A 24864-nucleotide genomic window follows, 5' to 3' on the forward strand; every position below is an offset into this window, starting at 1 on the left:
GTAACTTGTGTTGTAAGTCTGTGAGTTACAACACCGCTAAAACAGTTGTAAATCGGTATTCTGAAAACTGTTTTAACGGTGTTGTAAGTCATGATAACCACGCCCATCGGAATAATCATATCCAATAGGAAATACAGTCAACCTCGCGTAAGTCGACATAATCGGGACTGAGAAAAACACGTCGACTTACGCGAAAGTCGACAAAATGTCGACTTATAAATGATAACTAATTTCCCCTATAGATACAGAGTAAGATCACGATGCGGATCGCTACCCAAATCTTACTCCTTTTGCCGCCAAAACATACCTGCTGACATTAGCAACAATTATGTTTCAGTTCATGCATAAATCTCGCGCGGATTAGTAACGACAACGCACAATTCCCAAATCTCTAGAGAGATTTTGAGAGAGCGGGATCGGAAACGTGGGCCCGTTTCTAGACACTGTACGTTTTAAATTTGATTTGAAAAATGAAACGCATATATTCCCCCAAATTGCATGCGGCTTTGCGACTTAAATTCAAGTGCGTTGCTGCGAAGATATGCGTGTAAATTCGTATGATTCTGTCGAGATAATTTTTCAGTGCCGATTGAGTTGAAATAATATTATGTGCGATTTTCTTTCCCTAAGTCGCCATATTTGTTTTGCTTAAATTTCTATTGCCTTATACTCTGAAAATGAATTGTTCTCGCGCTCCGCGATTCGCAACATTGTGCCGCTCTGTACGGCGCGGGCCAGTCTGAAATAAAAAGAAGAAGAAAAGTTTGTTAGTCCAAAAACGACATCTTCTGGGATTACTAACCTTCGTAAAAACAAATCTCTTTCCATCGTCGGACTAATTTAACTTTGGACTGAGATTTAAACCTTCGGCATAGCGAACTGTTACAATAATTTGCAACTATTTTTTCATTGACATTTCGTGAAGCAGCATGCGTTTCGGTAGTTTGAAACGTGTAAATGCACTTATGTTGCAATGTCTTTCCCCTGCTAGTGCAGACTAAGTTCGGTCACGGCGAAAGTTCTGTTACGAAATAAAAAATAATGCAAGTCTTTTAAAAAATAACACACTTCCGTATAGATTTTTATGCGTTTAAACGCAGTTTCTAGTTTCGTACAAAAACCGCAAGTCTTTTCTGCAACGCTCTTTCGTTTAAAATACAACGTTGCTTGTGTTTTGATGGACTTGCATTTGATTTCTAGAATTGCGTTTAAACGCAATTGAGTTTTTAAGTTTCTTACAATTTTCTAGTTTCAGATGATTATCAAACCCAAGTCTTTTCAGCGTTCCGTGTGATTTGATGGACTTGCATTTGATTTTCGGGGTTGCGTTTAATTTTTAATTTTGCGTACGAAATAAAAATAATGCAAGTCTTTTCAACAATAATGCACTTACGTAGATGTTTAGAGATGCGTTTAAACGCAGTTTCTTATAGTTTCGTACAAAAACTGCAAGTCTTCTCTGCAACGCTCTTGCGTTTAGATACAGCGTTGCGTGTGATTTGATGGACTTCAATTCAATTCAATTAATTCAATTCAATTCATTTATTCATCTCATTTTCGGATAAAACAATACAACAGTATTGGATTTTACAATACACAAAAGGATAATCAATCATTTACATATAACAGTGAAAATGAAAAAAGAGAACTTGAGAAAAGCCAAAAAGGCCTTGTGAAGTAAGTTCCCTTACGATTATGCACAAAGTAATTGATTTTTAAAGGACAAGTTCACCTTCATAAACATAAGGATTGAGAGAATGCAGCAATATTAGTAGAACACATCAGTGGAAGTTTGAGGAAAATTGGACAATCGATGCAAAAGTTATGAATTTTTAAAATTTTTGTGTTGGAACCGCTGGATGAGGAGACTACTACAGCTTGTGAGTCATATGCGTACAACAGTATAAAGAAAATGTAAAGAAAATTCAACATATTTTCACTTTTTTCGCATAATAAAAGAGCACTTGACTTGCCTCTTTCTAAAGGCAGGGGGAATAATATTACCCCTAACATATGTCGGTAACGAGTCAAGGGAATATGTACTTTTTTCAAAACATGGAATTTTGTGAAATTCTCTTTATATTTTCCTTATATTGTTGTACGCATGTGACATCTAAGTTATTCATACACTGCAGTAGTCTTCTCATCCAGCGGTTACTGCACAAAAACTTCAAAAATTCATAACTTTTGAACAGATTGTCCGATTTTCCTCAAACTTTCAATGACGTGTTCTACTAATATTGCTACATTCTCTCAATCCTTATGTTTATGAGGGTGAACTTGTCCTTTAAGGTACAAAGTGTAGACATGGACAGAAAACCAACAAATACAACAAAACATAACATAACAAATCAAAACAAAAACATAAGACAAATGATATGATAAATTGACTATGACTATGTGTGATTTGCTAGAAGGTATATTTTCAAAAATTTCTTAAATGAGGACAGGCTATTGCGTGAACAAATATCTCTAGGAATCGAATACCAGATTAACGGAAATTGGTGACGTACAGAGTTTGAAACCAGATTTGTTTTTACTACCCACGTATGAAATCTATTGCAATTTCGTGTATTGTATTTATGAATTTCATTATTAGTTGAAAACATACATGAAATATTATGGGGTAACATATCTTTGAAATAATAAAATCCCAAAACAGCGGTATTATAAGTATACAAATCAAATATATTCAAAGTATTAAATTTACGAAAAAAAGGAGCCGAATGAGCAAGATAATGACTACCAGAGCATATTCGTAATGCTTTTTTCTGCAATTTATGTAAAACTTCTATCTTGGTTTTATTATATTTGCCCCATACAGATACACAACTTGCATTTGATTTTTAGAATTGCATTTAAACGCAACTGAGTTTTTAATAAAAGTTCCCTACAATTTTCTGGTTTCATATGATTATCAAACGCAATTCTTCTCAACGTTCCATGTGATATGATGGACTTGCAAATGCATTTGATTTTCAGAGTTGCGCTTAATTTTTAATTTTGCGTACGAGATAAAAAATAATGCAAGACTTTTTTCAACAATAACGCACCTCCGTAGATGTTAAGAGATGCTTTTAAACACAGTTTCTAGTTTCTTACGAAAACCGCAAGTCTTCTTTGCAACGCTCTTGCGTTTGAATACAGCATTGCGCGTGATTTATGGACTTCATTTGATTTTTAGAGTTGCGTTTAAACGCAATTGAGTTTCAGGTTCGTACAACTATTTTCTAGTTTCATATGATTATCAAACGCAAGCCTTTTCAGCAACGCACTTGTGTTTATGTGCAAAGTTGCTCGTGATTTGATACACCTCCATTTGATTTTTAGTTGCATTTAATTACATGTAGTTGCATTTTAATTAATTTTCTAAAAACGGGCCCAGGTTTCTAATACCGCTTCGGAATACTAGTAATCAACGTTAGAATATTCGGATAAACGGAAACACCTATTTCATGTTCTGATAATGATTCTCTACTAGGACCTATAGGTGTACAAAATTTGTGCGTTTTGAGAATAACGAGAAGGAGAAAAAGGGAAAAGTGAACTGCTTTGGGTACTACAAGTAACTCTCCAATGTAAATGAGTGTATGCCCCTCTATTCTGACGTACATGTACAAGACAATGGACACATGACACGAACGGTACCGCGCCGTACACTAGCGAATTACCGAGTACAAATGCTGCGCATCGGAGCTGAAAAACAATTCTTTTTTCAGAGAATGGCGATAAGATTTTGAGCGAAAAAATTATGTCGACTTTAATAGACGAGGGAAATAACACGTATTTCAGCTCAGTTGGCACTCAAAAATCAGGTCGACTTACGCGAGTTGTCGACTTATAAATGTCGACTAAGACTAAGAAACTTTTAAGGAATAACAAAGGCAAAAATCAGGACTTTTTTATCGTGTCGACTTAAGCGAGTTGTCGGCTAATGCGATGTCGACTTAAGCGAGGTTTACTGTATTGTTAGAAGTAGCATCTAAAACATTTCAACCAATAAGATTGCTCCCTTGGGCAAATGCGCCTTGCTTAACTCTGCGCGTTTTAACAAGCGCTCATTCTCTGGCGTGCGCACAAATAGGACAACGGTATGCACAGGTAAAGAGAGCCAGAGATAAAATAAAGTTACAACAGAAGTTTGATCATTATGCCTTCTTACCGGTTTTGACGTATAGTTGGTGCAGTAGGGGATTCGCAAAGCTATCTCAGATTGAGTCTTTTTATTTGAAATTTTGTTGAAAAAATAAGATATCTGGCGTTCATAAGAGGAACCCAAATTTCATGGTTTATGGGGAACTAGACGCTTCTAAATTAAGTTAAGCCCTTGCAATGCCATGTTATTATTATCATTATTATTGTTGTTGTTGTTGTTGTCACTATCTTCACAAGATATCTCTTGGAGATCATTATCACGTAAAGTTCCATCATGGAACCTTAGACTTCTAATACTTTTCTCAGGATTCGCGCCATCCCCAGCAATAAATATTTTTGAAACACCTAAAGGTACTGATAATGAATTCTTATTGGTGAAGATAGTGAAATCATATTAAAACATATCTAATATTTCAAAAGATATTTTTGAAATGAATAGTGCTTAAAAAAAGTTACTGCCGACAGTGCTGGTAACCTTTCTGTTCATGTGTTTGTGTTTTTATCTATGTGCATAATTATGCTACGCGTATGTACTTGCAATGTTACTGTTACCAAATTTTGTATTGTGGAATGAGTTTACACTTTGTCAAACTGCTATATCATTTTCCTTTCTGTACTTACATTGTTTTTATTTTTTGTGTATCTTTTTTATTTTGAACTTGCATACCACAATATTGAGTTGATGAATAATCTCACCACCTAACATAAGTTAAAACGAAAGTTACAACGGGGTTATAACACCTTCCACCCTGTTTTATCTCAGAAGCATAAATTTGCACGGGGCATGACTTACAACAGAAGATAAAACAGTTTTCAGAATATCGTGTAATCTAATGGGTGTTCAGGTTTGCGCCCACTGTTACGCGCATGCGCATACCCTAAGACAATGGTATGCGCAGGCAAAGAGTGCGCAAGATAAAACACAAGTTACAACAGAAGTTACAATAGAAGTTACAACAGAGATAAAACGGTGTTCAGAATACCGATTTGTTACAACAGACTTACAACAGAGATAAAACAGTCTCAGAATACCACCCCAGGGCTTGTTCCCCACCAGGACTCCTGGGGGGCATTTCATGAAGCATTTTGGTCGGATATTTTTCTGACAAACTGTTACAAGCTATTGAAATCCTTGCATCTGATTGGCTGAGAGCCCAATTTGTCCGACAACTTGTCGGACAAAATGCTTCATGAAATGCCCCCCTGATGAAGACATGAGTCCTATCGATAGCACCTATAACTCCTGGATAGCAGCAGTACTTGTAGAATCTCTGGTGGGTAGATTCAATATCTTCTCTCGTAGTTGGAAACCTGATGAATTTTCTCTTCCTTCTTGCGATGGCTTCCAAAACGTCTCTGATGACTCTGCAAACAGACGACTGTGACATTGATGCCTCGTCCCCATGCATCCGCTGAATGAATCTTAACAAAAATATGAAACCAATTGAATAGATTTTTGGGTGGATAATCTTTTATCAAATGCAATAGTACACATTTGATAAAAATACAAAGAAATATATAATTTACTTTAAGCCTGTGAAAATGACTGATCCTACTCCCATGCAAATAAGTTTCAAATGCAATAATTTCCCACGTAAACTTGAGTATTTGTTGTCCCCCCCCCCCACAACAAAAATGGTACAAAATGATACAAAGACGAACATTTAGCAGCTCTGTTAAATCGCTGGTATGAGGAAAACAATTAAAAGTCTGAATAAAAGAAAAGCTGAGCAATACTAACATTAAAAGAGAGTATGCAGGTCTAGTGCTCACCAGGGTACACATATCTCCTGTACTACCAACCTTGGGGAACCTCCAGCTCCCTCCCATTATGGATAGTCCCACAGAGATTGGTTATGAATCCCCTCACTACTCAAAACAACAACAGCAACAACAACAACAAAAGGACAAATATATGAAATGCAATTTGTAAAATTTAATGAACAAAGATTTATGCACTTACCAACGGCATAAAAGCGGAGAGTGTTCAACACCTGTACATGAACAGGTGGTGCATCATTCCAATCTGTGTCCCTCCTCAGATCACCTTTTTAGCATGTTGATGAGGTGGAGTGCAGAGTATCTTTCGGAAATCTGTAGCGCACTTGAAAAGCTTCATCCTCATACAGTTCAAATGGATTCCGCCTGTCAGCCAATCCTCCTTGTATCCTTTTACCTCTCTGGGAATGTACGGAGGAATAAATTGGACACTGATATAGTTAGAAAATATGTGGTAAAACAAAATGATTCTTATTGTTTGTCATAAAAACATATTCAATAATGAGGTTTATGAAACAAATATCTACAGTACTATTCTGTTAACATTTCCTACGTGCTGTTCACCTCAGCTCTACCAAAGAGTGATAGCAGGGTTGGTACGAACAACTCATTGGGGGTGAACATTTCTACTACTATCCTCATGATCAGTCAATACTTGGTGTTTTTTCATCTTAACTAATTGAAAAAACAACTTGAAGGTGAACAATAGTATTGGGGAGAACATTACTGTATACGCTTAAAACAGTAATGTGCCGCTTAATTGTCCATCTAATTCACTTTCATAGGACGAGGAAATTAAAAAATGAAATACAGAAAGACAAGAAATTGTCGTTACTAATGTCAGTTTTTTCAACTGTCAACTAGTGATTATCATGAATTTCTTGAGCCGAATGATCAGTTGTAAAGTACTTGCATAGTCCAGTCAGTAGAATACACAGAATTGAATAGGTGATCTTGAAAATGTCATTTTTGTTAATGCCCACTACTCTAATTGCCATACATTTAACTTGAGAACTATAATTATAAGAAGCACCACTGCATGCTGATGTACATACATGTGTAATTTGGAAGAAGAATAATTTAGTTAGATTATAAATGTATGTCAACTTCATCAGTGGCCCGGTTGCCACTGGCAAAACAAAAGTTTTCTAGAGGCACCAAAAACTAGCCCTTTGTGGCCCGGTTGGCCACTCATAACAGTCATAGCAATGTTTCTTGATTAAATTTATTCATGAAAAGTCAGAATTATGTGCTTACATGCTGTTTTGCAATCGTATCCGAAATTGAATTTGGCCACCAATCATCTTGGTTAAGTGGCCCAGCTGGCCACCCGAAAAATTAGTTAAGCCATGTATGTAATAATAAATTCACTTCGAAGAAGCCATGTTGTCCTACTACAATGCTTTATCATCCTTAGGAAAATATTGAAAGTTATATGAAGGCAAGCACCAAAAAATGAAACAAAATAATACCTCTCTCAGTCTTTGGAGTATAGCTGGAGATGTCTCAAATGGTTGGCAGCCATTATCGGTGTTTCCTACATATGATACAAAAAGGACAAAGACCTTAACTGCATTCAAGAAATTGATTCAGACTATCAAGTCTTATGACATTTTCAACAACAAATACCTGCGAACAACAAATGAATACAGTTTAAAGAGATATACCCAATAATTAATTTATTTGGAGATTCAGCCACGTTGATACATTTTTCTTTTGCAAGTAAATTATTTTGGGGAATTTTACACTGCGAGATGATTTAATGAAATCATCAAAAATAAAAGAGAAGTTATGACATCTTGACAATATTTGGATTAGTATACATTAAAAGAGCTTGTGGGTCTAGCGCTCATACTAGCTCATGTAGTATTGCCAAATTTCGGGCATTTTTGTAAAAAAAAAAAAAAAAAAGAAAGATGTTACCCCAGAGCCCCCTGGGGAGCTACACCCACCACTTGTACATCTTTAACTCACCGCCCCTTACAGATTTTCCCTCCAAGTTTGGTTAAAATCCGCTTGTCGGTTGTTAAGATAAGAATGGTGAGCGACCGCTACAATTCACTTGAGCTATTCGGCCCAGGTGAGCTAAAAACGCTGATCAGAAATATGCAGATGGTCAGTGCCAAATCTGGTTAAAATCTTTCCAATTGTTTTCGAGAAGATGGCAATGTAGAAAGGATGTTACTGCTGCCCCAGGGCCCCTCTTAAGAGTATCCCATTTGTACAATATCATGTCCCTCCCCAAATAGATGCTTACCAATTTTGCCATTTACACAGACCTAGTGATGTCATTTTTTTTTTACAGTAATGATCTGTTTATTTACTCATCTGATTTCTTCAAACATTCAAAAATTCCATATCTTCTTGTTTTTTTTTCATTCTCTACTATTACACACTTGTATCACGGTGGATTTTAGTTTAAGGCTCAAGATCACGAATGCAATAATGAATCTGTTTCCGAATTTCATTTATTAGCTACCACGGTGGAATCTTACAGTGCAATGATGAACACATAACCTTCTCACAGGGTAGTAAGTTCAAACTTGTAATTATGATTAATAACAAAATCTCCACAAGTCATGTTTTCAAACAAGTATTCCACATTTTTAATTCCTCCCCAAGTTGTGCATTTATGAAAGGATTCTACTTACGGTTTTGTTTTTTTACAGCAAAACCAGGCTTCCTGTTGATTGCAGTCAAACGATGTGTCTACTGCAACAGATAAATCACAAAAAATGGCAATTTTGATAAGTAACTCAGTTGATAATTTTCAAAGCAGGATCATGTCATTAAATATATCGAAGGACAAATCGTCGGCTCCTCAATATAATTGGAAAACATACCTGGTACATCACTACATACAGTGTACCTTCACATCAGTCACTTCCGCATAGGCCTACATATTTGACAATTCTCGAGTAGGCCTAGAAGCCGTTATGATTGGTCAATTGGTTAACCACTTGTTAATCCGCATACGATGTGCTTCGTAAATTTCGCAATACACATGTAGGCCTATGTTCCTTCGAATCTCTGTCGTTTATATCAGAGTTACTCTGTAGTGTTAGTAAAGTATATCAAAAAATAACAATAATAAAGTATCGCTTATGTCTTGTATGATATCTATTATTACTACGTAACAAGACATCAGCGAGTTGCGACAGATAAAAACGATGGCCTTTACAGTGGCTTACAAAAACACCAATCAAACATTAAAATGACACGATACTAAAAACTATACTCAGCGCAGTGGGAATAGCGCAACAAACGCAGCTCGTAGGACCTAGACCTACTAAACTAACGATGTTGGTACGCGATCACCGGCAAGAGGTTGCAAATTGCTGTAAAAACAGTAACAAGTTAGGCCTATACGGTCACGCTGCTGGCGTGCTGCTTCAACATCTGCAGTGGGCGATCGATGCGCAGTTAGCCATGTTCGTGAACGATTGCTCGTGTTGCTGCCTTCTCGGAGGACCGTCGTATCCTATCTTTACGGCAATTTGCAAACTTTTGCTGGTGAGTACCAACGTCTTTAGCAAGACGTTTTTGTCACGCTTTTCCCACTGAATATTTTGATCATGTTATTACTACTGATTACTAATACTAGAGCAGGCCTCGAATTAACCGACGGCCACCGACGGCCATGGCCGTCGGTGCCCTCTCGTTGGCCGCAATGCCTTTCTTTCCTTGATCAAAGTTACGGCCAAAAAAAATGTCCCTTTTTCTTGTGGCAGTGGTGCCCCTTTTAGAATGAAAGTTATTATTTATGACGTATAATATGCCCTTTCTCAAAGTCTACTCAAATATCATACCTTCAGTTCACTCGCGTCCCAATATATCTGATTCAAACTCAAAGTATCTTTCCGAGATACAAGACGACGTGTACGTACATGTGTCTACACCCGACTGGCTTTTACCGTCCCGAATGCCAAAAGCATTGCGGCCATAGAGTTACTAGCTAAGCGCTAGGCAGCGGCGAACCGGAGCAAGTGGTCACAAGGTTTGCCAGGGCTGTCGGACGGCTGCGAGCTTTGCCATCTCTCTCGCTCTGCATTCATGCCACAAAACTATGTGATTCATGCCCGCCCGCCCGACCCGCGGCCGCGCGCCGCATGCTCAAAGCAAAATGGCGCCTGAAGTGCTCCAAAGCGAGCGCGGCGTGTGCGTTGAGAACGTACTGTATTAAAGAACCTACATCGTATTGCGTATGGCCTACTGCCTAACGTCGTCTGCTGCGGAGAGATCTTATGCGTGCGTGCGCTGCTGGAATGTAGCAGCACGGTCGATAGCATACAGCTCTATGGGGCATTCACATCACGTATAAACACCCAACATGCCCTTTCGAATGTGGCCTTGGTGCCCCTCTGACTGACCCAAGTGCACTGGCCTCTTGGAAAAAGTGCCCTTTTCTAAATGGCCTTGCCCCTCCAAAATCCTATTTCGAGGCCTGCTAGAGTCTAGAACTACTAGACGTGTTTAGAGTTCTAGTTTCTAATATTTATAAAGTCATTTTAGATTCTTAAATGTTCGATTGTGTAGTTTGTAAGCCATTGTAAGACGGACTCGCTGCGGAAAGAGTTCCTTTTGGGACAGCCACCCCAATTACATTGTACTAACTGGTTAGACCAGGGGCCTGTCTTATAAAGACTTGTGATAGAAATCAATCACAAGTTTTTTGAGAGCTGCAATGCAAGTTGCGATTGATTTGGGGACCTGTGATTGATTTGAAGGCTTTATAAGACGGGGCCCAGGTCTACTAGCTAGGCCCTAGATCTACTCAGTGGGTCAGTGCAGATCTAGCCAATACAACTCTACCTAGCCTAACTAGCTATACACAGCCCAGTCGCTGTACAGCACAGCGTATTAACAGCGTCTGGTTGGGCTATAGGCCTAACATTAGGCCTACCAAGCCTAACCTTGCTTGCGATACGCACGAATGCACACACGCAACACGCATTTTGGGTGGCTGTCCCAAGAGGAATTCTTGCCAAACTGAACAAAGGTCTAAAGTAACCCCGGTGTGCTCCTCCTTGGAATTGTAGACAGTTATCAAAGACAAAGGTTATAGTTTATACATGTACTGTCCAACGCTTCGCGTTGCTTGGGGCTGGTCGCAGTTAGGTCTAGACTAGGTTGTCAGGCTTTCATACTTCTTCCGTGAGAACTCACAGGTTACCTACTAGGCTACGTCTCTCGTTCGAGACTGATCCTCTAGATCTATACTATTTTGGAATGGTGTATTGGAAGATCAAAATTTTTCTTCAATTCTAGCCAGTTTTGTGTCCCTGCCTGACCATGGGCAGGTAAAGAATAGAGAGAAGTGGCAGAGCTCCAGCAAGGTCACAAGAAGAAGGATGTGTGGTAGCTCGCCGCTATTGTGCGAGAGGGCGACACAAAAATATACGTGTAGGACTACACAAAAACCTGCTGACGATAACGCATATATCTCTATATCATATCCCGTGTTCTGCTTGGTAGCATTGCATGCATTTTATACCATCAATCTCAAATTTTCGTCACAAATAAAAACAATGGATGATAGCGCAAAACACTTCTCATCACTATAAATGGATAAATTACTCACGATTTTCTAAAAGTTGGAGCGAACGCTCGTAACTCTCCAACCATCAACAACTCTTATTCTCTTGCCGAGTGATTCAAGAATTGCCGCGCCGACCACCAACTCGACTCTCGTCTGCAAAATAAGTCCCGAAATGCTGCTCTGTGATTGGTTAAAACCATGGTTTCAGTCGAGTCCACTGTTTCAGACCACCCCAAACAGTTGACTCAAAATCGTGACGTAGAAGACTGCGGAGAAACCATGGTTTCTGCCAAAACCACCTTTGTGAATCGCAGGTTCAAACCATGGTTTCAAATCTGAGGTTTGAAACCATGGTTTCGAGCGAAACCACCTTTGTGAATTCGGGCCTATGTGTTTAATATGGCAATAAACCTAGGTTCTTAGGAACAGGTGTACAAAATAACGTGCACTTTAGATACTTCCTTTTAGCACCATGCCAATTTCAGTAAAGGCATGACGGTAACTGACGTTATGCTTACATTTGCCATAGGGTTTACACATAGAAAATCATGATTAGGAATAGTTTTGTGATATTTTATAATTCTGACCTTTCAGAGTGATTTGTTTGATATGGAATCATACCTTGGTTCATCAATTACAAATACCCAAATGAAATGAAACATAGTCCATTTTCTTTATGTTTTATGAAAACTTAAAGGTAAACATGTCAGTAACTGACGTTACACATACTTTTGCTATGAGGTTTACCAAGAACTAATTTATTTAACAGGTTATTATACTGCTGCAGTATATCAGCAACAATCCCAGGCATTTACTTAGCAACAAATTAAAACAAAATCTAAAGACAAAAATGGGGTTGGGCCCTTAGAGGGCAAGCTCCCCCCCCCCCCCCATGCCATAGCACAGTTGAGCAAAAATAATGTAAATGCACCAGAGGATATTTCTTGACATTTGTCTTAAGACTGAATGCTTATTCAACAGTTATGATTACACAGAGCCATTTAGATTAAGCAGTTCCAAGTATAAATATTGACATAACTCAGGGTTGTTGTTTTTTTTTTTTTTGGTTGTTGTTGTTGTTTTGGGGTTTTTTTTTTTGATGAACAGGAAAGTTTCTATCTAGAGTACCCCACTCATAATGCCCTCCAGTACTACACAAAACACAGATGTTTTTGTGTGTGGAAAAAAAAAATCTTTCAGGTCATGGGGAAAAAACACATACAAATAAAAATATTCACAGATATGTATGAAATCTACTGTGATATATTCTTTCTTCTTTTCTTTATTTTACTACTTCTCCCTCAAGGCACTGTTAGGGCCACAAATAAAAACTAGAAATGTCTCTATGGTGACTGATACCTCCGCCATAATGCATGATTCTTCCAATAGGTGTATAATACAATGTGTAATCCATGACATTTTTACATAACTGGCAAAATATTGAAATGACAGGTTTGTCAGAAATGTCTTGAACTGGGTTTGCTATAATTTTCTAAGAGTGCTGGTATACATATTTGGGGAATTTTGGGGAAGTTTATGCATTGAGTAATTTCAAAGGTATGAAGAAAGAGTGTGATAACGATACAACATAATTTTTTGGGGGGGCATTGAAACCTGTTCTTTGACCCTTAACCTTTGACCTTTGACCTTCTGGCTGGAAATTTCCTGGAGAATCTCCATTAGGTAATGCATGTACTAAGTTTTGAAACTAATAATGCAAGCATTGCATATACTAGTATATGAGGGAAATAGTAAAATTTTGAGTTGACCTTGACCTTTGACCACTGACTATTGACCTATGACCCCTAAATTCCCCAGAGAATCCCTGCCAGACAGTACATGCGTATGTACCAAGTTCCATGAAAATACATTTGAACCATTTGCGAGAAAAGTGATATTGCAACATTTTCACCTAACCTTTGACCTTTTGACCTTTGACCTTATGACATGAAACTCTCTCTGGATAATTTTTACACAGTAGTACATGTCCACACCAAGTTTCAAGAAAATACCTTTGGGCATTGCATAGATATGGGGGAAATTGCAACATTTGTAGCATTTGACCTTGACCTTTTGACCTTTGACCTCTTGCCAACGTCACTAAAATCTACTCAACTAATTGTCCCATCATACATCATCCTTGGACCAAGTTTGGTGAAAGCTGCTTCATCCAGTTTTGAGTTATCACGTAAACAGATAAATTTTAGGATTTGACCTTGATCTTTGACCTTTGACCTCTGTCCGATTTCACTGAAAAACTAATGAAGTAATTGTCCCATCATACATCATCCTCCAACAAAGTTTGGTGAAATTTGCTCCATCCAGTCTTGAGTTATCGCGTAAACGGATACAATTTCATGATTTGACCTTGATCTTTGACCTTTGACCTTTAGCCGATTTCACCCAAAATCTTATCAACTAATTGCCCCATCATACTTCATACTTGGACCAAGTTTGGTAAAATTCCAGTAAATATTCCTCAAGTTATCGCGTAAACGAAAGTGGACGGACGTACGGACGGACGGACAACACAAAAACATAATGCCTCCGGCACCACTTCGTGGCGGAGGCATGAAAAATGATCTCCATTATCAATAATGATTTAAATGAATAGTGTTACACTTTTAATATTTTTTCTGTGAAGAAGAAACATGCTTTCTTGGTCAAAAGGGCATTAATGTATTTGTTTATTCCTTGCTTGAAGGAATGTAATTGTTTTTCTTTTCCTTTTCACTGGTATATCAAGGCTTGCAAATTTATCCCAGATACCAAGAAATAGGACTTTGCACCGAAAGAATTCTAAGATCAATGTAAACGAATCTTCCTGTTCATAATTATCATGTATTACAAAAATGTCCCTGCATGAATGAAATAAAGTAATCAACAAATATGAACAGTTTTTTATTTTACCCTAGAATCACCTCTCACTTTGAGCAACATCAGTGTTAGTTTCAAACAGTAATGACAGTACATGCCTTATGTCAGGCGTGCTTATCTATGTACCATTTCAAGATGTGCCATATTAACTAAACCACACATTTAAGTGCAAGCAAAGAAATATATCTGTTCCTGGTCAATTCCATTGTGACTTATGGGACAAAGTGACAATTTTTGGGAATTTCAAACCAGTATTTTGAGAAAATAGTTGCATTAAATGCATTTTTCTCAGTGCATGGTTAGATCCATCATATCACAGTTTATGAAAACACCATACTTAGTTTGAAAAGTATCATTGCATTACATACAGCAAGGAAAAATTGCTGTCGTGACTTATGGGACACTTGAGGACCACCGTTTTTCACATGGGAAAGTAAGTTCTGAAATATTCTTACACACAGAGTCTCTGGAAAGATATTTTCTTTCCTGAATGTAGCAAAGGGTTGGTGCTTACCCTGAGCCAAGTGGTATGAATATCTACTCATTGGTACAGTGGCAGGATAGGGAAAAACAGTGTGACTGATGGGACACAAAAACGTGACTTATGGGACGCTATCAACTACCACATTTTGAGATTGAGAGAATAATATTTACTGATGCCGGAACAAGTTCTAGAACATCATTAAACCAATCTATGACCAAAGAACATTCAGAAAATAAGCCATCTGAGAATTACACAAGCTGTATTATGGTCATAATAGTGTTTCAGAAATGAGACATAAATTCTGCAAAAATTGGCAATTTTCATGAAAAATGAAGGTTTTTCGGACGTAACTCCACTCCATGTTCACCGATGTTCACAAATGAGGTATCAAAATATCCGTTGTGAAAGGCTGCTTTGAGTAAACACACTCAGATCATCTAATTAAGCTTCATTAATCATCTATACTCAATAGTTTGATTTTCATAAAATGCAACCTTTCCGTGAAATTGACCTCCTGCATTTGCCTTGAGGTAGAAACTCCATGCAGCTTCCAGAAAAAAAGAAAAATGCTTGCAAAAGTAGTCATTAGTAAAGATTATAAAACTGTTGGTATACAGCTGTACACAAGCTTTTTAATAGAAAAAGGTGGTTACCATGCAACCACATCATTGATTAGGCCTACAAATTTGGTAGCTTTATCATCCCGTAGGACAGTGAGTACTGTATAGTAATTTGAGTGCATTATATATTGCATGCGGTAAACCTAAACTTCCAGATGACTTAACCTTACACTTGTGCTGAACCGAAAATCAAAAGCTCAAGCCCCCGCCCCCGCCCCCACCAAAAAAAAAAATATGATAAATAAATAAATAAGATAAAGTGAACCAAAAAAAAAAAATGTATCCATGGACATACAGTGTACCATGGTGATGACATCATTCCCTATCAAAGGGATTGCTGCTCTTTGTTGATAACCTTTGACTTCCCAGATGTATTGAAATGGCCTAAAGTCAAAAAATTTGCCTAAGTTATAATTACTGCCATGGTAACTGACGTTACATACTGGTATATGACGTTTCGGTAACTGACGTTACACATTTTGATGTGTTCATTTGACTCTCCAGTATGCCAAGTATCCTTATTTTCTGGTATTGAAAGGGAGGCATATTGGGCATACATTAGAAATCCTAAGTTACATCATACAGCTCACTTTCTTTGATAAATAATGTTAAAAATTCCTCGTTTTTGGTAACTGACGTTACATCCATCATTGTCAAACTAATTAAAAGTTTTTATAAAATTCTTTAAAGCAACCAGCTTTTTCTTTTTATCATGTGGTAAAAGACTTGTCTGGTAACTGCATGCATATAAAAAATTGTTGTTTAGAGTACTAATAAAGTGGATATACAGAGGGTACATTATGTGACAATACACTCTTTTTTACCATTAAGTTATAGGCATATTTTGGCAGCCATTTTGAAAATCAAAATGGCCACTTTTATAGAAAAACATAATGATTCTTAAAAACTTCAACTCAAGTATTGTCTGAAAATGTATGGTGTTTGAAACAAATATCATTTTGAATTTTCGGCATCTGTGTCCTACATACCGTGGAATTGCCCTCCTGTATCGAAGAATGTTTCCTGCCAAGTAAGGTGAAAATCTGGTTGTGGATTTTACAGAGGAAATATGAAAATACATAATTTTATAATCCTTAGGTCCCATCCCTACTTATTTCCCCCTAGGTGTCCAGTCAAGCCACTACAGCCGGTGTTTACAAACTCATATCCATTACCTATATAAGTGTATCTAGATGTAATACAACTTGGTTGCATTACTTCCGGATCTTAGAAAGGAGACCTTTAAAATTTACTCACATTTGGGTTTTGGGGGACCTACCCCTTGGCCATTTGAACAACTTATGCATCCCTTATCCCTACGACAGATTCCGACAAAATTTAATGGAAATTGGGCCATGGATTTCAAAGATGAAAATACAAACACTCTAGACTTGAGATACATACTGGTAATGCAAGCACAGAGATGCACAGAAATGCAGAGTTTATGTAATTGTGACTGTAATTGCTATGGGCTCTGGACATGTTTACACACACACACACACTGCTCTTCCATTTTACACTATTATCACACAGTGACTTTTCATTACACGCAAGATATGTAGATATTTATAAATCTCTGTCAATGAAACTGAGACCTTACTTTTGCACAGAATAAAAGAGAACGACTGCTCACCAGTAGAGTGGGAGTGTTAATGTCAATGTGATCGATGACAGTGAATGCTCTTTTGGTTTTACTGTTGAACCCCCATGGCTTATCGATCTCAGCCTTCAGCCAGTAGCGAATGCGACCATACTTGCCCTCAAATGATGTAGCCACTCTCCTGCACAAGACAAAATATTGACATTGTGACAGAATGATACAATATTTAGCTTCAAAAATGCCATGACAAAGCACATGCAAATTATTTCATGTCACGCAGACTGTATCACACTTTCTGAACAAGAACAATAAAATTTCTTTTAGCATTTATTAGTGGAAAAATGAGTAAAGAAAAATGGGATTCCATCAGGATGTTTGCCCCAAAAACCCTTAAAGTGAAAACAAAGTTTTGGTAAGGGTTTGAGAACTCGTCTGTCACCATTTCATATTTGCTTGCAATATATCAAAAGAGTATACAAAGAAACTTACCTGGCTGACGCGATTTGACGGGATGATGAGTCGTTTTGGGAGTATTTTGAGAAAAATTATAAAAGTCGGAAAACCGACTTTTATTCCAGAAGGATCCAGACTAAATCGGTCTCAGGGAAAACTCGACCCTATTTCAGACAATTTACATGCCGTTCGTGATCGCCATATTCTACTGTAGGCGTATAATACCCAATTCCAAACGAGGCCTAATTGACCAGACAGGAAAGTGCGTCCTAATCCTGTACAAAACAAATGGACAGCGTGGTCCTCAAGCGTATATGCACATCACCTCAGTTGCCGAGACGCGCTGTCATTGAAGTTTTTGTTGTTGTTTACCAAGCATCTTTGATTGTTTTTAGAGGTGCTTAGGCACACACTAATTTTGCATGCGCGCCAAAGAGGTTTTTTGATGCGCACGTTGTAACAACTCGGACCTCGGACCATTACTGCAAGTAGCTACAACGCGAAGCGCTATACAGGCCGCTCCCATAGTACAACACTGTACAATCCAGAACCAGAGGGACAACCAAGACAACTCAGCCCGCCGTCAAAGCGAGGCCGAGTTATCCCCGAGTCCGAGTTTAGCCTGACCCCGATCCAGTAAGTTCTGAGACTGAACGTTTTTGGTTAATATTTCACATTTTAGTCGTTACCTATCAAATATCTTGTTATTACAGCGTTATTCCGCACATTTCCTAGGCATACGTTCACATTTGGGAGCGAAATTTGACAACTTTTGCTGGCGTACCGGAACTTTGTTTGGGCTTTAATTCTCAATGCTTAAGTGGTCAGAAGCTATAGCAGTGTGTTTGTGTGTGACACACACACTTAACCTGGCATAAACCCGAACGATAAATTATTTTCAACTTGGGGATAAATGCAAAGAATCACCGAAGTGATGCAGCTTCTTGAGTATGTAACAATGCATTTTCAAGAAGATGAAAATGTGAAGATTGGCCTCAGTTTGATCTCCCTCCCTCCCCCCCTCCCCCATTAGTGACTACAGTTATAATCTAAATTACACCCTAGCCCATCACTTACAGTTTGAGAAAAGATTTGTAAAGATTCTTTACGTTCAGGGTTTTGTCTGCCCCCCCCCCCCCCCCCCCGCATTGTGCTCTAGGGCATAGTGCCCATTTGAATAAAATATCCTTTCCACATCTATAGGGATGCCACCTGCCAAGTTTGGTGAAAATCCATTATGGAGTTTTCAAGACCCCTCCCCCCTCCCACATTCAAGTGGGGCACCCCTGCATCCGCCATGAACAAACTTGAAACTACAGTCTTCAATGCACTAACTCGCAGTAGTAGCTTTAATAGCTCTATCACTTCTGGTGCAAGAGCAGATTTTTAAAGATTTGTTAAATGAGTGATCGCGATAGCTCACTTGAGCCTTCTGCTAAGGTAAGCTAACAAGGCAAGTGCCAAATTGTGTCTCGCCCATTCGCGTACAAGAAATTAATATTTTTCTAACTCCCAGAAGTTCATTGACCCACCTATGACCTTTGACCTTGAGGTGACCTTCAACTCCCCAAGGGACATTTACCATCCAAGTTTGGTCACAAACGGACAAAGGGATCAAAAGTTCTGAGCCATAATCGAAACGCGCCATAAAACTTAACAATGGGCCCTAAAAATTTGTTGACCCCTTTCTATGACCTTTGACCTTGTCATGACCTTTAATTCCCCAAGGGACATCTACTGTCCAAGTTTGGTCACGAACAGACATAGGGATCAAAAGTTACGCGCCCTAAAAACTTAACATTGGGCCCTAAAGTTCATTGACCTCTGCCTGTGACCTTTGACCTTGAGGTGCCTTTCATGTTTGGTAAAATGTGTAACTTTGTATAACCACTCTTCCCTCCAAGTCTGATTGAAATTGAAATCCTCAGTAGAGAGTTATTCAAGTTTTTGTAGCATTACAGACAGACGACGGACGGACGGACGACAGACGGATGGACGACAGACGGACAGACGCCGCAGGCGATCCCTTAGTCTCCCTACACCTCCGGTGGGCTCAACAAAAACTGGAGAAGTAATTCAATTGCAAGATTTGCTACGCACTTACTCTATACCATGTGAGGAAGACTTATTGGCTTTTGCACCAAAACATGAAGTGAGATTTGTTTTAGCCGCAAAACACATTGAAAGATGCAAAATTTCACATATTACTTTCTGTGCACATTTCTGAAAAGTAAACCTTCTATTACACAGGTTACCAACATTCATATCTGATCTCAACATCATTTGTGTGCTATGCCAACATCTTCGTTTCCAAGATGTGAAAATAATGGACTTATTAGGTTTTGCAAACAAACTCTTCATATTATTATTACCTCCGCCAAGGGAGGAGGTTGTTTTCGTTACTGTTGGTTTGTTTGTTCGTTCGTTCATTAGTTACAATGTAGTTAGTTTGTTAGTTAAGATAATTGTAGTTTGTCCGTGTGCAAAATAACTCAAAAAGTAGTTAACGGATTGGGATGAAACTTGCAGGAAAGGTAGAAAATGACACAAGTAACAAACGATTAACTTTTGGTAGTGATCCGAGAATTTTGGGGGAATTTATGAAGGATTTTTTACATTTTGGCAGGTAGGGTCAATGAAATTGGGAGTTCAGGCTGTGCATATTTGAGGTTTGCCTGCGCGCACTAAAGTGCATGCTCTAGTTTCTGCTGGGGTGAGGCGTGCCGTGCAGCTGAGGGTTTATGACGTAACAAAGGCTTCTATATTGGGAAACCAGGCGACTTTCAGCACACATTCCGTATGGGTGGAAATCACTGAAAGAACAAGATCAGTGGTGAAAATGATTTGCATGTTTGGCAGAGGTCTGCGCTCTCAGAGTGCTTCTCTAGTTATTATTATTATTATCATTATTATTATTTACAGATTTTATAATGGGGGTCTGGGGTCCTTGTATCGATTGTCACCCTAGTGACGATTTCCGAAAAGTTTGGTGACAAATCTGAGCATGTGTTTTCAAGAATCAAAAGAAGAATATGTGGTGGTCCTGACCCCCATCCCCCACCCCAGCCCAGCCCTGAATTTACCGTGAACAAAGCAGAAACTACGGCCATCAATCTACTTACTTATAGCACTAAATAAGCTCATCTCTTCTGGTTCTAGATACATTTGTAAAAATTTACATTATAGGGGTTTGTCTCTCCCTGGGCATTGTGCACCTTGGAGCCCCCAAGTGGGGAATGGTGCTCATTTACACAGGCTATACATATCCCATCAGCCTAGCGGTAATCCCTGCCATGTTAGGTGAAAATCGGATTATACCTTTTCAAGAAGAATATAAAAAAGTTACATTTTGTCCAGCCTGATCTCCACCAATCACCACGTTTGCAAGTATAAATACATTCATATTTTATCACCCTTGCAGTAATTACTGTCAAGTTTGGTGAAAATTTGACCGTGTGTTTTGAAGAAGAAGAGATGTACAATTTAGGCCCAAATTTTGAATAATAATAATAATAATAATAATAATACATTTATAAAGCGCATAATAAGCACATGCTTCTCTATGCGCTGTACAATTCAGATACAACATACAAACAAATGACTAACAAATGTAACACTCAACATAATAAATACAATAATTAACAAAAGGAGTAATGAATGTTTATCTCAATCAAGGAAGACGAAACAGGTGAGTTTTAAGACCGGATTTGAAATTTGCAAAACTGGGTGCACATCGAATTTTTTGTGGTAAATTGTTCCAAAGCGTAGGTCCAGCAACTGCGAAAGATCTGCCCCCGTAATATGAAGTGTTGGTTCTGGGAATGTGAAGAAGCGCTTGGGTGCTTGAGCGAAGGTTGCGAGGAGGGTGATACTGCTTGAGCAAATCTGCCAGATATGTTGGGGAAGAACTAAGTTGTGCCTTGTAGGTCAGCAATATGAGTTTGAACATTATACGTCTGTCAACAGGTAGCCAGTGTAATTTTTTGAGGGTATGGGTTATACTTTGTTGACGAGGAGTTCGTGTGACAAGCCTGGCTGCGATGTTCTGCAGCATCTGCATGCGGTGGATGTCGGCAGAAGGAAGGCCATACAACAAGCTGTTGCAAGAGTCTATCCGGCTGGTGACAAATGCATGAACCAGTGTGAGTGTAGCTATATTTGTGAGGAAACCTCTGACTTGACTGATGCATCTGATTGCTGCCATAGCCGATTTGCAGACGGTTTTTATATGTTCCTTCATACTGATGTGCTGATCAAAGACGACCCCCAAATTTCTAGCATGAGGCACAGGATTGATTTGGCCATCACCAACACAGACATTCAAAGGGTTGGGTTGAGAACAAAACTTTGATGTGAAATGGATCACTTCCGTTTTGGCATCATTCAGAGACAACTTGTTCTTCATTGCCCAAGCTCTGACATCAGCAATACAGGCGTTTAATCTTTTCAAAGATTCTTCACGCTCGGTGTTCTTAAACATTATGTACATTTGAGTATCATCTGCATAGAGCATTACATTCACATCATGGGCTCTTATGATGTCATTTATTGGTGCTGTATACATCGTAAAGGAAAGGGGCCCGATGACGGATCCTTGAGGAACCCCTAGTTTGTCACTGCAGGTTTCCGAAAGGGCATCTTTTATCTGAACTGTATGCGTTCTGTTCTTCAAATAGGAGCAGAACCATTGAAGAACAGTTCCCCTAATTCCAAAGTAGCATTCCATTCTATCAAGCAGAAGATCATGGTCGATCGTATCGAATGCTGCGCTAAAATCTAGCAACACCAGCACCGCTTCCTGACGAGCATCTAAAGCCAGAAGGAGATCATTCTGGACCTTCAAAAGAGCTGTCTCCACACTAAAATGTTCACGATAAGCCGACTGGGTTTGAGGAAGGAGATCATTCTCACTCAAATACTCCCTGATCTGTCTAGCAGCAGCTCTCTCGACTAATTTTCCAACATAGCTGAGATTTGCTATAGGCCGGTAGCTTGATATATCATCATGGGGAAGATCATCCTTTTTTAGTCTGGGATGAATAATTGCATGTTTCAAGCATGTTGGCACAATACCGTTTTGTAAGCTGGTATTCACAATTTCAGCAAGAACTGGGGTGAGACAGTACATCACATTTTTAAGGAGAGTAGTGGGTATTGGGTCCAGATCACAATAAGCATTGGATGTTGCTTTGATGATTTTGACTATTTCATCCTCTGCCACCATGTCAAACTCACTCAGACTAGATGAGCAATGCTCTCGGACGGAAACAGACAGGTCCTCGTAGACTGAAGTATCTATATTCTGCCGGATGCGTTTGATTTTCTCGTCAAAGAACCTACAAAAAGACTCTGCAAGTTGAATGGGGGAATCATGACGTGGCAGGATCTGGTTTGATACACTTGGTGATGACAAAGTCCGAACCATGCGATACAACCCTTTTTGATCACGAGGATCAATTTTCTTCAGAAAATAATCCGTTTTTGTCTGGCGAAGAAGTGCAAAGTAAGCTTTACACTTCTCTCTATAGATGTCCGTATGAACTTGAAGACCAGATTTGTAGCATGCCCTTTCAGCTTTCCTACGCTCTTGCTTTAGTCTCCTTAGAACACCAGAATACCATGGAGCGTGAGGTCTAAGGATGAATTTCTTCTCCTTGCGTGGGGCATGTTGATCTAACAACCTCTGCATCTCCCTGTTATATAAATCGGTAATATCGCTGCAATCATCGGGTGGATTTGTGATTAATGAAGAATCCTCAATGTCCTGTCGAAATTTTACCAGATCAACATCCTTGCAGTTCCTCAGGATAACGGAGCGTCTGACAGGAAGAGGCCGAGCAATTGACAAGCCACAGATTGCTGACCGATGATCAGAAGGCAACGAAAAATCAGTTGTTGTTGTTAATACTAGATCATCACATTCACGAGATATGACGAGATCAAGTGTGTGACCACTGGAGTGGGTGGGGCCCTTTACGTGGTTGCGAAGATTTGCCCCATCCAACAAGCTAAGGAATCGTTGGGCATCGACATTAGTTGGGTCATCAATGTGAAAGTTAAAGTCGCCAACTATCAAGAGCTTCTGACGGTTGGTGCAGAGAACTTCAATCAGACCAGATACTTCACTGAAGAATTTACTCATAGTCTCCCTTTTTCTACCAGAAGATGGCGGCCTGTATATGACTATGAGACGAAGATCTACTGATCCAGGGGACTTCAGTATCAAGTCAATATACTCAAAAGACTGGAAAGTCAATCGTTGATTAACACCCACGTTGAACCCTTCATGCACCAGTACACCTACTCCACCTCCCTTCCCGCCCAGTCGGGGGGAGTGGTGGAACGAGAAGTTCGGTAGTGTTGACTTAATGTCTGCAAGGGTACGATTGTCACGATCTGAGTTAGTGAGCCAGGTTTCTGTGATAGCAAAGATATGGAGCTTTCTGGATATTACAAAGTCACATAAAGCTGCAGACTTTCCGCGGGCCTTTACTGAACGTGCATTCCAAACAGCAAAGTTTGTACATGAATATGGTCGTAAACTCATGTTTCTCTGAATGTTTACGACTTCCCGAGTTCTCATGACTGTTAAGGGAAGTAAATGCTTCTGCTTCTCATTACGCACAGATATTCTAGTGCGTATGTGGTTCACCCTGGAAGGCCACTTGTTTTGTTCCTCCTTGTCCAACATATCATGATTTGCTCTCTTCTTCCTGACACCAGCGCATTTTCCACGGTGGGTTTTCCTATACCTGACTTCATACCGTGATATACCAAGCTGATTTATCAAGTCCCGGAGGGTCCCAAGAGGGGCACTCCTGGATCCACCATAAAGAAATTTGAAACTACAGTCAGCATAGTACCTTCTCATCAATAAGCTCTAACACTTCTGGCTCTAGAGAAGAAGCCTTTTAAACATCCTTAACCCACATCTGCCGATCTACAGGATGTCCCCCAAACACTGATTTGGATCTACGGGATAATCAGTAGCAAAAATGGCTTGGGCGATGATGCCATTTACTGTATAAGCTGTTATTTTTGCGAGGGTTTATTTTTCGCGAATTTCGCAAATCACAGTTGGATCGCGAATTTAAAAACACACAAAAATGTCTTCATGCGCTCTGTTAATAGTGCATTAACGTAAGCGTCGGCGTCGATTCGTGAAAACAACATCGTGAAAATGTGTATGGCCTCGTCATTTGCAAAAATATCTGTACGCGAAAATAACAGTGTATGGGTACAAGTATACAGGGGTGGTATAATTAGACCGTTTTATCTCTGCTGTAAGTCTGTTGTAGCAAATCGGTATTCTGAACACTGTTTTATCTCTGTTGTAACTTGTGTTTTATCTTGCGCT

At 39.1% G+C, this 24864-nt stretch overlaps 1 protein-coding gene and 1 long non-coding RNA gene across 2 annotated transcripts in view; both read right to left on the reverse strand.

Moving 5' to 3' along the window:
• Positions 1–24864, reverse strand: part of LOC139711862 (arrestin domain-containing protein 3-like) — a 144972-nt gene that overhangs the window by 62111 nt on the left and 57997 nt on the right. The window contains exon 4 of the mRNA XM_071623712.1: positions 17088–17235. Coding sequence (XP_071479813.1) covers positions 17088–17235 — 148 coding nt within the window. The remainder of the gene's footprint in view (positions 1–17087; positions 17236–24864) is intronic.
• On the reverse strand, positions 4618–8976 carry LOC139711863 (uncharacterized). Its single transcript, XR_011709538.1, has 4 exons — positions 8586–8976; positions 7407–7471; positions 6119–6335; positions 4618–5577 (listed from the first exon to the last, which is right to left on the reverse strand). It is a non-coding gene; the product is annotated as an uncharacterized lncRNA (long non-coding RNA).

This window comes from Diadema antillarum, unplaced genomic scaffold (assembly GCF_040938485.1).
Source record: "Diadema antillarum isolate AM-2024a unplaced genomic scaffold, OU_Dant_1.0 seq00001715_RagTag, whole genome shotgun sequence".
Taxonomy (NCBI): domain Eukaryota; kingdom Metazoa; phylum Echinodermata; class Echinoidea; order Diadematoida; family Diadematidae; genus Diadema; species Diadema antillarum.